Below are 14,320 nucleotides of genomic sequence, written 5' to 3'. Positions count from 1 at the left end.
GAGTTCCTATAGAACTGAGAATGCCAAGTAAGAAGAGGGTGATGTTAGAGTCCACCTTGATGGTAGAGAACTGAGTTAATTGAGTACTATGGTAGTATTATTTTCCATGTAACCCAAACTATAATAATTAAGGTTTAAAAAATCTAAAACAGGGGCTGGAGCAATAACACAGCGGCTAGGACATTTGCCTTGCACTCGGCCGACCCAGGTTTGATTCCCAGCAAGCACCGCCAGGAGGAATTCCTGAGTGCAGTGCTAGGAGTAACCCCTGAGCATTGCCAGCTGTGACCCAAAAAACTAAAAAAAAATCTAAAACAATTTAAATACTTTTAGTGTGAAAGGAATGCATGTAACCCAATCTATAATAATTAAGCTTTTAAAAACAATTAATTGGCTTAGGAGGATATGATAAGGGCATGTAAGGGGAACCTTGGGACACTGATGGAATGATGCTGACACTCGTGTGTGGAAACATGAAAGTCTGTTATTAACAATATTGTAAATAAAGAGTGCCTAAACAAAAATGGGAAAAAATAAAACCTATAGAAGAAAACTGAAAACTATACCTTTACTGTGAAAAGAGTTGGTTAAAGGAATGAAAAGTAAAGTGATACAAAAAGAGGATGAATATTTGCAAATCACATATCAACAACATATTTCTATCCTGAATATATTTTTTTAAAAAATCTCAAAACTCAACAATAAAAAGACAAACACCCCTCCGAAAATATGAGCTGGGCTGGAGATCTAATGATGAGTTCATGCTTTGCATGCTAGAAGCCAAGTTCAATCCCAGCACCATATGATCCCCTGATCACCCCCAAAAGCAGCTCCTGCTTACAAGGCCAGGAGTAGCTCCAAGCACCATTGGATGAGACTCAAAACATAAACAAACAAAAACTGTCTGAAGAGCTGGACCAAGATTTTTGATAGAACCAAAGATATACATGTGATAAATAAGCTCCTAAAACATCCAAATTTAGCCACTGGGGAAATGAAAATTAAAATAACAAGTGAGTACCTCTATGCATTTATCACAAGTACAAGGATGCAGGTCAACTAGGATTCTTGGACATTACAGATGAAGAGATAGATAGTTAGCCCTTCCAGAGAACAGTAAAGCAGATTCCATAGTAAAATTCAATAGTTTCAAGCCTGAGTACTTAAGGAAACAAAGGAAAATTTATGCTCATGTATCAATACATATGAATGCTTAATACAACTTTACTGATAATAACAAGAAAAATCTAAAGCAATTTAAATACTTTTACTGTGAAAGAGATAAACAATTAGGGGTGGAGTTATACAATGCAATATATTATAGTAATTTTTGACTTATACAATGCAAAGTATTATATTAATTTTTGATACATGAATCTGTCAACATGGATGAATCTTCATAACACTACGCTGAGGTTTGAAAAAGTCAGTTTCAAAATGTTAAACACTGCATAATTTTATTTACCTAAAATTTGGAATAGGCAAATCTGCAAGGATAGATAACAAATCAATAGTCACCAAGGACTAAGGGTAAGAGGAAATAAATAACCACAAATTGCATAGCTTACTTGTTTGATACAATAGACTATTCTGTGATCATTATACAACTCTATACATGTATTAATATTCATAAAATTGTATGCCTGAAAATTATGTATGAATTTTGTTTAAATATTAATAAAGAGGCTGGAGTGATAGCACAGCAGATAGGGTGATTCCCTTGCATGAGGCTGACCCGGGTTCGATTCCCAGCATTCCATATGGTCCCCTGTTTACCACCAGGGGTAATTCCTGAGTGCAGAGCCAGGAGTGACCCCTGTGCATCTCCAGGTGTGACCCAAAAGGCAAAATAAAAAAATAACAATAATTAATAAAAATTTTAAAAATCTAGAGCTCAAGATGTAGTTCAGTACACTCACATGAAAAGAGAATCTTTAGGGTTTACAAGTTATAGATCCTACATTTAATATAGTCTTACATAATTTATTTTTTCATTGATCTGTCATAAATGAGTAACAAGTTTACAAATAAAAGCTATAACTACCTTTCAACAACTAAGATATTTTCCTAAGTATTTTTGACAGCTATCTCTACTGTTGCTAAATACTTATTTACTGTGCTCAAACATTTTCAAAGTACTCTTAAAAGCCAAGGCTTGGTTTTCTAATTGCATACAACTATTCCATTACTATTCCCTCCAGAAATCATTGCCATCATCTCTTGCTCAGATCATTTGCAAAAGAAGATAAATATCTTTGTGAACAATATGTAATGCTTGGAGGCTATCCAAACAAGTATATATTAGGCACAACCATAAAGAGGTCCATTAATTCCTAAAGGACACACTAATCACTGAGGAATGAATGTGGGAGTGATCCAAAGCTAAAAAAAAAAGTCTGTCCTCACTATCCACTTTATTCTTTATTAGCTCTTCCTCAAAGGAGGAGGCATTGCAAATCTGATTTTTCATAGTTTGTAATTCTTTGGATAAAAATATAATATTGTAAAGACAAATGTATTTGTAATCATATCCTTTTTTACTCCCAGCAACAGATTAAGGAATCTCCTCACATTCTCTTGTGTTGTTTTTTTTCACCCAATAACCATTCCAGTAGTTTAGTTTAGTTTCTTCTCTCCTTTTCCTTCTATGGATTAAGAATGCCTTGACTGATAAGAATGCCTTGACGTTCCTATCTTATTTGTGCCCTCACAAATGCAATAGTACCATATGGAAATCAAAAACTCTCCTTCTGAGCTCCCATTTGACCCAGCAATACCACTGCTGAGAATATATCCCAGAGGAGCAAAAAAGTATAGTCGAAATGACATCTGCACTTATATGTTCATTGCAGCACTGTTTACAATAGCCAGAATCTGGAAAAAACCCAAGTGCCCTAGAACAGATGACTGGCTGAAGAAACTTTGGTACATCTATACAATGGAATACTATGCAGCTGTTAGAAAAAATGAGGTCATGAAGTTTGCATATAAGTGGATCAGCATGGAAAGTATCATGCTAAGTGAAATGAGTCAGAAAGAGAGAGACAGACATAGAAAGATTGCACTCATCTGTGGAATATAAAATAATAGACTAGGAGTCTAACATCCAAGAATAGTAGTTGACTCCATGGCTTGGAGGCTGTTCTCTCATTCTGGGCAACTCAGAGAAGGGAACATCAAGTAAAATGTGGTCGGAGGTCATGCAGGGGAGGGGTGATGCGTGCCGAATGTAGTCTAGAGACTGAACACAATGGCTGCTCAACACCTTTATTGCAAACCACAACACCTAATCAGAGAGAGAGAACGAAAGAGAATACCCTGCCATAGTGGCAGTGTGGGGTGGGGGGAGACGGGACTGGGGAGGGTGGGAGGGATGCTGGGTTTACTGGTGGTGGAGAATGGGCACTGGTGAAGGGATGGGTTCTCGAACTTTGTATGGGGGAAACATGAGCACAAAAATGTATAAATCTGTAACTGTACCCTCACGGTGATTCACTAATTAAAAATTTTAAAAAATTTAAAAATTTAAAAAATAAAAAAAAAAACTCTCCTTCAAGAAACTTTATTTTCCCCTGCAAAATGAAAGCTTTTGGCTAGAACAATGGACTCTGCTGGGCCTCTTCTATATGCAGGAACAAAAACATTTTTAAATAATTAATTATGAGAATAATAATTAAATAATGATTAAATGACTAATGATTTAATAATTATCAATAATAATTTGCATATTGGTTTTATCTCTCTCATTATTTTGGCCTTGGGGGTATGTCACTAAAATCTCATACTGATCTAGAAAGATCCTGCAGGCCCCAGTGGCCTGATGGATAAGGCACTGACCTCCTAGAAAGAAAGATCGTGCCTTCAGTTTGGGGTTACAGAAGGCAGAAAGAGCTAAATACAAGATCTAGAAAACAGGAGGCCTTATTTTGCCCTAGCTTAATTCTATCTGTATTTAGAGAAGCATGATACTTAAAGATTTTGTTTATTAATAATTTTTATCAGTCCTTTAGTGAAAAGAATAAATAAGTAAAGGACTACAGACAACTAAGTTCTTAAGTAATTAGTTTTTGTGGTCCCTTGCTTTTAAGAGATTTAAAAATTTATATTTCCTAAGTTAAAGTCCTTCCAAAATGTCAAAATATATAAGTAATGGTACAAGAAAGAGATAAGGCATAGGACTGGATTATCTGTCCTATATAAGATAATTATGAGACTACATCAAAATAACTTGCCATTACCTAAGCCCTATTTCTTATAATCTAACACTAATCAACATAAAAGAATATAAGGGCATTTTATACAATATAAAGCTTATCCTAATTAGGACGATATAAAGTCCAGCTCCATTTCCTCTACTTTCCCTTATACTTTTGGACTCAAAATTGTTTTATGAATTAATCACCTTTTTATGTTTATCTCAAAGATAAGCAAAAATGTAGCATAATTCTTCAAAGGCAGCCCAATACATAGAGGCAAGTCCAGAACTACAACTTGACTGCCTGTTTCTCTTCATCAAAATCCAAAAAGTAATCATTGGTTTTGAAAAGCAATGACCCAATTATATAAATAGGTCCTTTTAAATTCATTGTTACATTCACCTTGGAGTATTTAACTTTATTTATTTAATTGGGAATAATAATTGTATATTTGTCTGTTCCCTCCCTTCCTGAGTTAGACCTGAAGAAAGGAGTGGGGTGTATTTCCAGGAACTCTTACAAAACATCTCGATCCCTATAATATAGAGCTCTGGGTAACAACAGTCCTCAAAATGAGATTAAATTCTTTAAATTTTAAAAATAATTCATTGTTCTGATTTTCTTTCAGAATATCACTAAATGAGTTGCAAGATAGAAAATCAGCAAGAGGTAAACCGATTTACTTGAAACTGTTCTAATTGAGGCTGGAGCCATTGTACAGTGGGCAGGGCATTGGCCTTATATGCAGCCGACCCGAGTTCAATTCCCAGCATCCAAAATGGTCCCCCAAGCACTGCCAGGAGTAATTCCAGAGTGCAAAGCCAGGAGTAACCCCTGTACATTGCCGCGTGTGACTCAAAAAGAAAAAAAAAACTGTTCTTACTGACCCAAAGTGCTCATGAGATATTATTTAAAATATCTCAAAATTGAAGAAATGGTCCAACATGTGTCTCTCCACATCTCCTATCTAAATCTACTCAGGTTAATTTACGTTGTTTCTATGAATAACAACTACTGTTGTTATGGGGTAAATATGAAAGCAAAAGTTGGAAGAAATATGGAAAAATATACCCCATCCAAAGAGTGAGGAGTTTAAGTCAATCCCCAATGTTCCTAACCACACATAAGAAAACCCTACACCCATATTCACATTCCTAGGAAATACCTAGTTAACGTCATCCAACAACTCTAACTCTGAACAACACCAACACATGCTCCACCTTTCCAAGGGAAGGACTTCCCTTTATCTGCGTCTAACCTTGAACCAAAATCTGCCTTACACGCTCAGACTGAGCAGAGACATTTCGCCAAATGGCTCATTTTGCCCTGGCTCTATGGGATAGGGCAAAAATTGAAGGTGTTTAGCTAAAGATGGTTGGGGCTGACACTGAAGCCAGTCTCCCTGGGGTGGTACAACAGAAAAACATTGCTTACTTCACAGGGTAATTTGAAGCTGAAATTAAGGAAACAGCATGTGAAGTGCTTTGTGTAAAGTGTTAAGTGATTTGTAACTGCAACAAAGAATTGTTATTTTCCAACTCCACACACCCTATGCTGATTGAATACTCTTCACTGTACAGAACAATTTCCCCCTTTTGAGTTGCTTGGGATCAGCAGCTGTGTACTCAGGGCTTTTCTCTAAGGTGTTGCTCCCAGTTACTGCCTGTAAGGAGTATCAGAGATGAAATTTTTTCCTACCTCCCCACCTCATACTCTGGTTTGTGACTTCCATTTCCCAAGTCCTGTTAACATTTTTGAAGCCTAGACTCAATTTTTTAATGTCCCGAAATGCATTAGATCTCCCATCCCCCAGCCATGTGGACACAGTAAATGTAATGGAAATGTAATGCGACCTTTCCAGTTAAAGAACCAAAACAAATGAAAGAGTTCTAAATTAGCCCAATACTCAGTGTTCTTGAATAAGAATAGCCTGAAATTTAAAAGGGGAGGTGTTGGAGATGAAGAAGACTATCTACCCCTAAAGACAACATCATTCATTGCCAGTGATGCTGCTTTTCCCTGCTACTCCCTCATTGCACCTGACCGTACCTGAAACTAGCACCACTAGGTCCTCGCTGGGGGATGGAGGGAGGCGAACTCAAACGCAAGCACGTGATAATAAGCTGGTCAAACACAGACAATTCTGACTGTCTTCCAACTTGTAACTCGGTTAGCAGCAAAGGCACTAAAGTGCTTTACTGCCAGTTCAAAGAAAAAAGGGAAAAGGACACTGCAACTGCCAGTGGCGCCGCCGCAGCAGCAGCCTCAAAGCTGCAGCGTCCAGCGGGAGTTTCGGATCTAATTCTTGGAAGAGTGCTGCTCCTCTGGCCCTCGAAACCCACCCCCCTGGGCTCAGAACACTCTTCTCGGGAGGAACTGGGTCATGCAGCCACTTCTGCAGCGGGCGGCGGGGGGGATGGCCGAGATGGAGAATCCCACCGAAAGAGCCTCCAGCTCCACCTCTCCACCCTGCAGACCACCGCGTCGGCGCCGGGGCTCCCGAGGAGCAGCTACAGGATAGTAACGGAAACTGCTTAGAGGACACCTAGGGCAGACGCGGCGGAGGGTCGAAGACGCACAAAGAAACTCCCTCCCCTCGCACGCCGACTCCTCACTCGTAGACGTGTCAGGGGGACTTCGGGAGAGGCCCTTTTTCCCACCCGCGCCCTCCGCCTCTCCGCCCCCGATGGCCACTAGGGAAGAAGAAAAGTGTAGGGGTACCTGGAGCGAAGACCATGATCTCGTCCGGCCGCAGCGCCCCGAGATGCAGCGACGCGGGCGGACGCGCGCGGGGCGGAGGAAGGCCGGTGTCGGGGGCGTCCGCGCGGGCCGCCGGCGAGGCGCTCAGCACCGCGGACAGCTCCCGGCTCGGCCGCGGCCGCGCGCTCGGCCTCCACCACGCGCCGCGGGAGGAGGAGACGCCGCGAGCCTGCCCCGGGAGCAGCGCACTCTGACCGCTGCCTCGGGAGGAAGGACGCGGGGAAGGCAGGGAAAGGTAATTGCCTGGCTCCCCGCGGGAGACGGCGCTAATTGCCTCTAATTACCTGCTGTCGCTCGCCTGCTGGATATTAGACTGACATTTGGGATGAGTTTGCCTCCCCACCCCACCCCACCCCACCCCCAACCTTTCCTTTTCTCTCGTTTTTTTCAACTCCAAGAGTCTTAACTCTGAAGACGGACTCTGAGTCCCCCAAGTTGGACTGAAGGGTGGGGCTTCCAAGTTAATGGGTCGTTGGGGAGCATGAGGCCACTCTGGGACTCCGAGGAACGGTTAGGATAGGGTAACAAGGGGCGTGTGCAGAGATTGTCACTAGAAGAGGATGTGACCAATCTTCTTCTAGAAGCTTCTAAGCTAAAGGTTTCCAAACCCCTCACTTAAATATATATATATGTATATATATGTGTGTGTGTGTGTGTGTGTGTGTGTGTGTGTGTGTGTGTGTAATGACTGGTCAATATAAGAGATAAATATAATTTATCTCGCCAATATAAAAGAGATCTGCAAGAATCAGGTTTCCTCCAACAACAAATTCAGTCTTCTTAAAATGTATGAACCAACCAAGTATAAAAATAGTGATCAGGTCACTCAAGAAACCTTAATGCTTCCCCTAACAACTGAAAAAGATGCCTCCTCCTTCATACACACTCACTTCTACTCTAAAGGATACTGGAACATGCCCCACTCTCAGTTAATGTTTGGTCCAGTTCCGCTAGTAGCGCTCCTTCAGGGGAGACTGCCACTGGGCATTACTTGACTGGAAACTAACCAATCTGATACAATGTCAGAGCCAAGGTGACAGGATCTTTCAGCCTCAGATTCAGTTGCTTTGGCTTTTATCCCTTTTTTTCTGAATGAGTTTTTCCACGAACAAATGATAAGCTGACTCATTTTAAGTGTTCTGTGAACTTTCTTCATTTGTACCCCTCCTGGAAAAAAATATACAGCTATCCTGAAAACACAATAATTCCTTAGTAATTTGACTGATAAGGTCTATATTCTTCTGGCAACTATAAAGCATTCATAACAGCCTATTGGCACTGCTTTTGTACAAAGCCATCTGAGAGATTGAAAATGCAAATAGTTTCACAGCTCTCAAACTACAGTTTGCATGGAGGCATATGGGCAACCTCAGCATAACATAATCAGTACTGCTCTTAGCACCTGGTTCAGCATAGGTTGGAACAGATGGGTCCTGCCTCAGAAGCAACAAAATGCAAGTTGGCTGATGGTCAGGATGAAGTGTGTGCATGACAAGATACAATCTTTTCATTTCTTGCAGCTACACCAAAAGTCAAGAACCAATAAAACTGGACTCTGTCATCTTGCCTTTTTCATCAAGCATTAAAGATTATCTGAAAAAATTATAGGAAAACTTCTTTCTCTTAAAATAATCCAAAAAGGTTCTCTTTTACAACCTTACTTTTGTTTGTTTGTTTGTTTGCTTTGGTTCACACTCAGAAGTAAGCCCAGGGGTTACTCCTGACTCTGCACTCAGGAATTACTCCTGGTGGGTTGGAGGGAAGGTGGAAGAGAATATATGGGATGCAAAGTGTCGAACCCCGGTCAGCTGCATGAGTCCTACCTACTGTACTATCTTTCTGGCCTCACAGCCTTACTTTTTAAAAATATGTTTTACTCATTTAATGCTTAGACAATTGCTCGTGATGAAACTCAAGAAAAAAGAAATAATAACAAAGGTAGAGAAAAAAAGACTTTGGGGTCAGTGACAGTTCAGTGAGCTGGAGTACATGCTTTGTGTGCAGGAGACCTAGGTTGAAGTGCCACATGGTCCCCTAAGCACTACTGGGAGCAACCCATACACACCAGCCTAGAAAATGTGAACACTGCCAAGTGTATCCCCACCACCAAGAAGGGCAGGGCAAAACATAAAACAGATTTTGGAATGGACAAACTGAAGTAGAAAGTCTTCACCATTTACCAGCTGTGTGACCCTGGATATTTTACTTAACTAATGTCAGCTGCAATAGAAGTATAAGGTTTCTCAAAGATTTCTTGTGAGGATTAAATGATAGTGGATTAACAGTGAAACAACAGCACTACCCCCAATTAAACAAATTTTAGGAAATCTGTCATCTGGGAATAGATGATGTTCCAAAGGAATGCCAACTTAAGAAGTTAACTTGGTACTCTCAAATTCTAATGTGCACATGAATCTTATGGAGATCTTCTTGAAAGCAGATTCTAATTCTGCACATCAAGGCACTGCCTGAGATTTCTAACAAATTTCTAACAAGTAGCCTTTGGTGCTACTAGCTCTCAAACAATACTTGAGTGGCATGCTACTAGATGTATCACTATTTGAAAAATAAATAAACCACTATAACTCCTTCAATCATCATCATCATCATCATCATCATCCCATTAATCTTCGAATTTTTCAAGCGGTCTCAGTAACGTCTCTATTCGTCCTAGCCCTGAGATTTTAGAAGCCTCTCTTTACTCCTTCAATAACAGAGCATATCTTTCTATATATTAAATAAGGAGTGCACCAAGATGGATTCTTATAGGCTTTCAAACTAGACAGAGGCCAAGATAGAAATAGAAAAGTTAAAAATATCTGTAAATAGTCTCATAGCTCCTTGGATTTACTTGCTGTAGTAATATATGGTAACTTGATTTAGTAGAAACCAATGACACAGGTCAAAGACAAATGGAAAAATTCTTCCTGGGTCTTCTTCAGCTCTCCTTTTCTCTTCTATCATTTCTTTACTTTTGCTACCCTATACACTACTCCTACCTAGCCAGAGAACATCATCATCATCATCATCATCATCATCATCATCATCATCATCATCATCCCATTGATTGTCAAATTTCTCAAGCAGTCTTAGTAACCTCTCCATTCATCCTATCCCTGAGATTTTAGAAGCCTCTCTCTACTCGGCCTTCCTAACAATGCCACATTGGAGGCTCTTTTAGGGTCAGGGAAATGAAACCCAGCTTGTTACTGGCTTTGGCATATGAATACACCATGGGAAGCTTGCGAGGCTCTCCCATGTGGGCAGGAAAGTCTCAGTAGCTTCCCAGTTTCTCCCAGAGGGAGAAGTAGGTTATAAGATAGTGTGGCCGCTTTGCGGCTGTGCACTTCTGGGAGCTTGCTTTTAAGTCTCCGGATGTTGGCCGTTGATGGGATTACACACACCTGGGTTCCTCTGCCGATACCATCATGCATGAGGCTTGTCCAAACGTGTGTAGAGGGGCCTTGAGCATGGCTGTAGCTAGGTTCCGGAGGTCTTCAGCTGCCGGGGGCTCTGCTTGGGGCGGGGAGGGAAGCTGGAGCACATCCCCTCCAAGAGGCCATGGGCAAGAGACTCTCTGCCAGAGAACAATATACAATTATTTCCAATTTTTACTACTTCCAGAGTAAATTCCATTGGTTTGCTGAAATGCCTTAATGATGCTACTAGATTTGTATATCATTTTTTTTTGTTTTTTTGGGTCACACCCGGTGGTGAACAAGGGTTACTTCTGGCTCTGCACTCAGGAATTACTCCTAGCAGTGTTCAGGGGACCATATAGGATGCTGGGGATTGAACCCGGGTCGGTCACATGCAAGGCAAATGCCCTACCCGCTGTACTATTGCTCTAGCCCCCTATCATTATTTTATTTTGTTATAAATTTAATAATCACATATCTGATATAAAAATTATGTCTTCCCTTTACACTACCTTAAGACCAGTTATTAAATCTTACCTACACCTGAGACTTAAATTTTCAATGTAGGGGCGACAGAGATAGCACAAAGGTTACGATGCTTGCCTTGCATCTGACCAATCCTGCCTGGAATTCCCAGGAGCACATATGGTCCGTTGAATACAATCAGCTGTCAGCCATTTCCTGAGCCCAGAACAAGGAATAGTCCCTGAACACCAATAGGTAAGACTCCAAACACCATCCCCAAATTATTTTAAAAAAATTCTCATTAAAGTCTCATTTTGTCTCTTTTTCATCTCAACTCTACTCAAGCAATTCATTGCCTTATGAGAAAGATGTTTATCAAAGAGATAGCAATGCCACTGCCACTGTCACTCATTCTAGAACTTTCTTATCAATTATGAGATTAGTAATAGGAAGTGAGAGAGCAGGCAATTAGACTAGATGGCCTAGCTTTCATGTTGTGGTGCAGATCTTATCAAACTGGACACTCCTATCCTTAGAGAGACTCATCAGGATGCTAATGACCCAGAAAGCGCAGGGCAGGGTATAAAGGGAGGAGGCTGCAGGGGTGGTGGGTGGGGGAACGGCACTTAATAGAACCAACTATATTAACTATTTTACTCAGAAATCTGGAAGAGTTTTTTATTAAAAAGAACAGAGATAGGCACCCTGAGTGATAGCACAGTGGGCAGGACACTTGCCTTGCAAGCAGCCAACACAGGTTAAATCCCCAGCACCTCCCATGGTCCCCTGAGCCCACCAGCAGTGATCCCTGAGACCAGACCCAGGAGTAAAGCCTGAGGACTCAAAAACTGAAAAGGGAAAGAAAAAGTAACATGGATACACTGTGAAATGTCATATAAATATTAAATTGAAAACTTCCCCCAAATTTCCATACTCAAATTAGAGTCATAATTCTTAAGTGCCAGAAAGTCCCTATCCATTTCCTCTTTATATAGGCATTTATTTATCCTATTTTGTCTTTACAACTTTAGCAAACATAAAAGTTTGAAAACTGGTTCTAAAGTATTGCCACCACTTCTAATATTTGCTAATCATTTCATCCCAGCCATATCCTGATTCTTCCCATTCTGTACTTATTTTAAGTATATTGTCAAATCAATAAAAAATCTCAACATATTTTAGAAGCCTGGAGGACAGTTACAGGTAGATTGAAAAGAAGAATTTTTGTTATGAAGTATTAAAGGATTTCAATGTTTTGGCTTACTAGTTTCAAATGACTAAAGAAAATGCTACAACTCTTCAACTGAGAAATGCTAAAAAGTATTGAGTGAGCCCTAAAGAAAGGCACAGAATCATGTTAAATGAAGTAATCCAGAAGAAGAGGACAAACACAGGATGATATCACTTATATGTAGTAATGAGAGTAACTGCATGAGGAAATGCAATGATTTAAGTGGGAAAAAAGGAGTAAAGGGGAAAGGGGAGAGAGAGAGATAGGAAAGAATTGGGGTTGGGGTTAAGAAGACCCATAAATTGGTGATGTTAAGGAATGAGAGAGCTAAATATCCAAACCATAGAGTCAACAACACTGAAATCTAATCTGTGAAGTTCCAGCTATAGTGACAGAAAGCAGATCAGAGATTGTCTAAAACATAAGGACTGAGTAAAAGGAATATGTAGGGCAGAAAAATATTTTCGAGAGATGATTCAAAGGTCTGAAGTACATGTTTTGTGAGGAGGAATAAGAGGTTAGCACCAGTTGGTCTCCTGAGCACAAACACAGAAGTAGCCTCCTGAAACTGCCAGAGGTGACCCTCTGCCCTCAAATTTCCTTCTACTCTTCTAATTAATTTCATTGGTCAAATTATTAAAATGACATTAAACAGAATAAAAATACAATGATACAAATACAGAAATGCTCTGTATGAGGGGCCTCGGGACATTCAAACAATTGACATATGCATGCTCTAGTGGACTGAAGAGAAGTAGGTCTGGAACCTCAAGGAGATAGATGATTCATAGGATGAAGACAAAACGCTCTTTAATTAGATACCTTCCCTGCCACTGATAGACTTCTCAGACTGAAAGGTCATTTCTTTTTTTTCTTTTTTTTTTTTTTTTTGCTTTTTGGGTCACACCCAGCAATGCACAGGGGTCACTCCTGGCTCATGCACTCAGGAATCATCCCTGGCGGTGCTCAGGGGACCATATGGGATGCTGGGATTTGAACCCGGGTCGGTCGCGTGCAAGGCAAACACCCTACCCGCTGTGCTATCACTCCAGCCCCTGAAAGGTCATTTCTGGTAAAAAAAAAAAAAAGTCCTAATAAGGACTGGAGTGATAGCACAGCGAGTAGGGCATTTGCCTTTCACGCAACCAATCCAGCATCCCATATGGTCCCCCAAGCACCACCAGGAGTAATTCCTAAGTGCAGAGCCAGGAGTAATCCCTGAGCATCATCGGGTGTGACCCAAAAAGAAAAAAAAAGTCCTAATAATGTGAGGCCCCAGTTTTAATTCTTTAAGACAATGAAGGGAGTGGTGAAAAGTTTCCTGAGTCTGAAGGGCCTTGATTACTCTAAGTTCAAAACAATTCACACGAAGTATGAATTGTTTTTTTTTGTTGTTGTTTTATGGGTTTTTTTATTTTGCTCTTTGGGTCACACCTGGCGATGCACAGGGGTCATTTCTGGCTCTGCACTCAGGAATCACCCTCGGAGGTGCTCAGGGGACCATATGGGATGCTGGGAATCGAACCCGGGTCAGCCGCATGCAAGGCAAATGCCCTACCCGCTATGCTATTGCTCCAGCCCCAAAGTATGAATTGTTTTGAGATAATTAAAAAGGCTGACAGTTGGCACATGTGCCAGGTCACAAATTCAATCCTTGGCAATGCTTGGACCCCAATTAGTGCCAGGGTAAACTGAATGGCCCCCAGCACTCCTGGACTTGAGCAGTACCATGTCTGGGGCAATCACCTAAATCTCAGACCCTGCACTGTCAGGCTGAGTGTCACTAGGGAGTGGCCCAGATTCCTGAGCACTACTGGGGAGACCCCTAAAAATATACTCCACAAGCCCTTTGTCACATCTTGAAGAGATCGATCAGTGTCCTATTATATAGTAAGAACAGTTGGATACAGGAGAGTCAGAGAAGAGAGCGGCATATTCCCCAGTATCCCAGAAGAGAAGAGATAAGGAAAAGCTATAGATAGAGGGAAAGGGAGAGAAGAACACAGAGCCCCAGTTGAGTTAGGCAAATATATATGTGCATAGGTATCAGGTGGTACAGGATTTTACAAATCATGTGAAATCAGGGTACATATGAGAAAGGAACTAAACCTACGGTATTCAAATGTAGAAGGAAAAGAAACAAAGTCAAGTAGGGGCAGAGGACAGGGCCTCCATCCTGGGCTCTCAGTCTACGGAGCCTACATCCTGGGTTCTCGGGCTACAAAGCTTCCATCCCAGGCTCTCGAACT

The 14,320-nt window shown here is 40.9% G+C and overlaps 1 protein-coding gene across 1 annotated transcript in view; it reads right to left on the bottom strand.

The window, feature by feature from the left end:
* AKAIN1 (A-kinase anchor inhibitor 1) overlaps positions 1-7,180 on the bottom strand; it is a 62,459-nt gene extending 55,279 nt beyond the window's left edge. Inside the window, exon 1 of the mRNA XM_055127384.1 lies at positions 6,918-7,180. Within this exon, the coding sequence (XP_054983359.1) occupies positions 6,918-6,933 (16 nt within the window). The 5' untranslated portion in view covers positions 6,934-7,180. The remainder of the gene's footprint in view (positions 1-6,917) is intronic.
* Positions 7,181-14,320: the final 7,140 nt, after the last annotated feature.

This window comes from Sorex araneus, chromosome 2 (assembly GCF_027595985.1).
Source record: "Sorex araneus isolate mSorAra2 chromosome 2, mSorAra2.pri, whole genome shotgun sequence".
Taxonomy (NCBI): Eukaryota; Metazoa; Chordata; class Mammalia; order Eulipotyphla; family Soricidae; genus Sorex; species Sorex araneus.
The sequence above is the reverse complement of the archived record's forward strand: the minus strand, read 5'-3'. Positions and strand labels throughout refer to the sequence as shown.